Consider the following 2,442-nt stretch of genomic DNA (forward strand, 5'->3'; position numbering starts at 1 on the left):
AAATTTCCGGATATTCCACCAAAAGTGTGTGCTAGATCGTTGAATTTCAATTCTAAAAACTCAAAAGCTCTCTCGAATGGAAGGGAGATACCTCATCCCCCCTCCGACCCAACCCTTGCTCGGTCCCCTTCCATATAGACTATAGGTACTCACTTTGGGGATTGACAATTTTCCAAATATCCCACAAAATGAGTGCATCATGCAGATCGTTCTATTTCAGTTCTAAAAATGCAAAAGCTCAGTTGTGTTGGAGGAGGATACCCCCTCCCACGCACCCTATTCCCGTAAACTTCCATACATTTAATACATTAAGTGGACGCACACGTGGAAAGAGAGCGTAGATACCGCGATTTAGTCATTCACTTTGCTGTGAATATTTATTTTTCTTGATTTTCTTGACAGGATAAAAAAAACTCAAAATTTCACCAGAATTGTCCACCAGACCGCTGAATGTTAGGTCTGAAACTGCAAAATATCTGTCGTGTGTGTGTTGTGTGTGTGTGTGTGTGTGGGGGGGGGGGGGGGGGTAATACCCCCTCCAAAACCCCCCACCCGGCTTGGTCGCTCCGCCCCCTCGCACATAATTATTATCTTCCAAGTTTTGACCCCCACCCCCTCCCCCACCCCATGTTAAAACGAAAACACGTGTTGTTGGGGTTGTTGTTTTTTAAATGATGACACCCTAACTGTCTTTATGAGGACCTCTTAGCATGATATTGAGTGTAAACCCACCCCTTGCAAAGGTCAGAACTGAACTGCAATAATTGATCTATATAATCAGATAAAGCACGAAAAATGTCTTGTAACTTTTGTATTTTACATGATAATATTCTTTGATCTTTATTTAAACGTGAGTGCCTGCAAACCAAGCGCAATGGAGAATCATTTACATGACTGTGTGCTTACGTGCTTTCCAAAGGGTGCCAAATTTAAGGGCTTGTTACACCAACGAGGTGATCTTATCGATGTGACCCTCTTGTCTGTATTTGCTCTGTACAGGCATGCAGTCTGCAACTATGAGATAACGCTACAATCACAATCCAAGGGACGTCCTTAGATTCGCGAGGGAACTTGCACATTTAATAACCGTATTATGTTTCAGAAGTGTATAAATTACCATATTTCGATTACCACTGTTTTGCATGCCATCAGTTTGTAATAATTCCACTGATACATTCACTTCAAATTACAGATATTTGGAACTGACATTTTCGTACGGAACTGTGGTCGGACCAACCAGCCATGGCAGCAAGTCACTACGTTGCGCTCATATTTGGCGTCCTCTTCATGCTCGCTGGACTGGTCAAGCTGCTTCCCCTCGACCCCGGTCAGCAGGGACATGGGCACCCGGAGATGAACAAGCAGTTCCAACAGTTCATCACCGTTCTACCACTGAGAGACGCTTTGGGTATCAAGACACCAGCGATGTATATATCCCTCGTGGGAGTAGCGGAACTTACGCTGGGCACCCTTCTGGCTTTTGGGCGTCCTGGAGCCCGGGTTGCCGCCGCCGTTCCTCTCCTGGGCATCATGATCGGTGCCTTTTACACCCTGCGCATAATGGGCGAGCCACTACCGCTATGCATACCTTCGGTCGTTTTCGGATCCGCGATGGTCTACGTCTTGCTAAATCGACGAAGTCTTGGAAGCACTGCTTACGTAAAATCCAAGAGTAGCTGATTCAAACGTTATACTCTTACTGAATATATCCTGTAAGTTCATAAGTATCACCACGAGTGCGAGTAAAAAATACAAAAAGAATGTCAAGTCATTCATAAAAAGTAAGTTTTCATAACTTTAATAGTCTCCAGCAAGGCGGAACTTAATATAATCCACTGTAAAATATTAGAACAGGCTCATGATAAGTCACGATTTATAAGTACCGACATACGGTCGAAACATAAAATAGTCACGATTTATGCAAAACACTGATATCTAAACTCCTCAAGCTGTTTCATGAGCTTCCACTTGATGTCCTTTTACACATTATATTTTTTATAAAGAGAAAAAAAAAACCTGATGGGGGACCGATGTTGTCTGTATCTAGGTGGGAGAAATAAACCATCGTTGTATGCCTCGATTTTAAGTGCTGTTGATTTTACACTTTTTTTCTTATCTTTCTAAATTTCGTCTGATTATTAGACATACAAACGTCGGTCAATGATGAACTTTGTTACATTCATAGTCGAAATGGAAAAGCTACGAAAGAATGGTTCATATCACATCGATCATAGATTTATTCGCTGAAACATTTTTCAGTATAGAGATTGAATATGCAACTGCTATGGCCTTCTATACGCTATTCCCATCATTGCTTTAATGGTTACTTGTAAAATACGTTTTGTTACAGACGTCATGAAGTGTGATGAAAATTTTAACTCATACAAACAGTGATGTGGTATACAGGCCCGGATGTTTACAATCTGTCCGTCCAAAGTGCGT

The 2,442-nt window shown here is 42.0% G+C and overlaps 1 protein-coding gene across 1 annotated transcript; it reads left to right on the forward strand.

Annotated features, from left to right (window-relative positions):
• Positions 1-1,242: 1,242 nt before the first annotated feature.
• LOC140237516 (transmembrane protein 35B-like) lies at positions 1,243-1,680 on the forward strand. The gene has a single exon (XM_072317451.1). The coding sequence runs from the start codon at positions 1,243-1,245 to the stop codon at positions 1,678-1,680; it is 438 nt and encodes a 145-aa protein (XP_072173552.1).
• Positions 1,681-2,442: the final 762 nt, after the last annotated feature.

This window comes from Diadema setosum, chromosome 1 (genome assembly GCF_964275005.1).
Source record: "Diadema setosum chromosome 1, eeDiaSeto1, whole genome shotgun sequence".
Classification (NCBI taxonomy): domain Eukaryota; kingdom Metazoa; phylum Echinodermata; class Echinoidea; order Diadematoida; family Diadematidae; genus Diadema; species Diadema setosum.

Coding starts and splice junctions, on each gene's coding strand:
- LOC140237516 (XM_072317451.1), top strand. CDS start 1,243: ATGGCAGCAAGTCACTACGTTGCGCTCATATTTGGCGTCCTCTTCATG.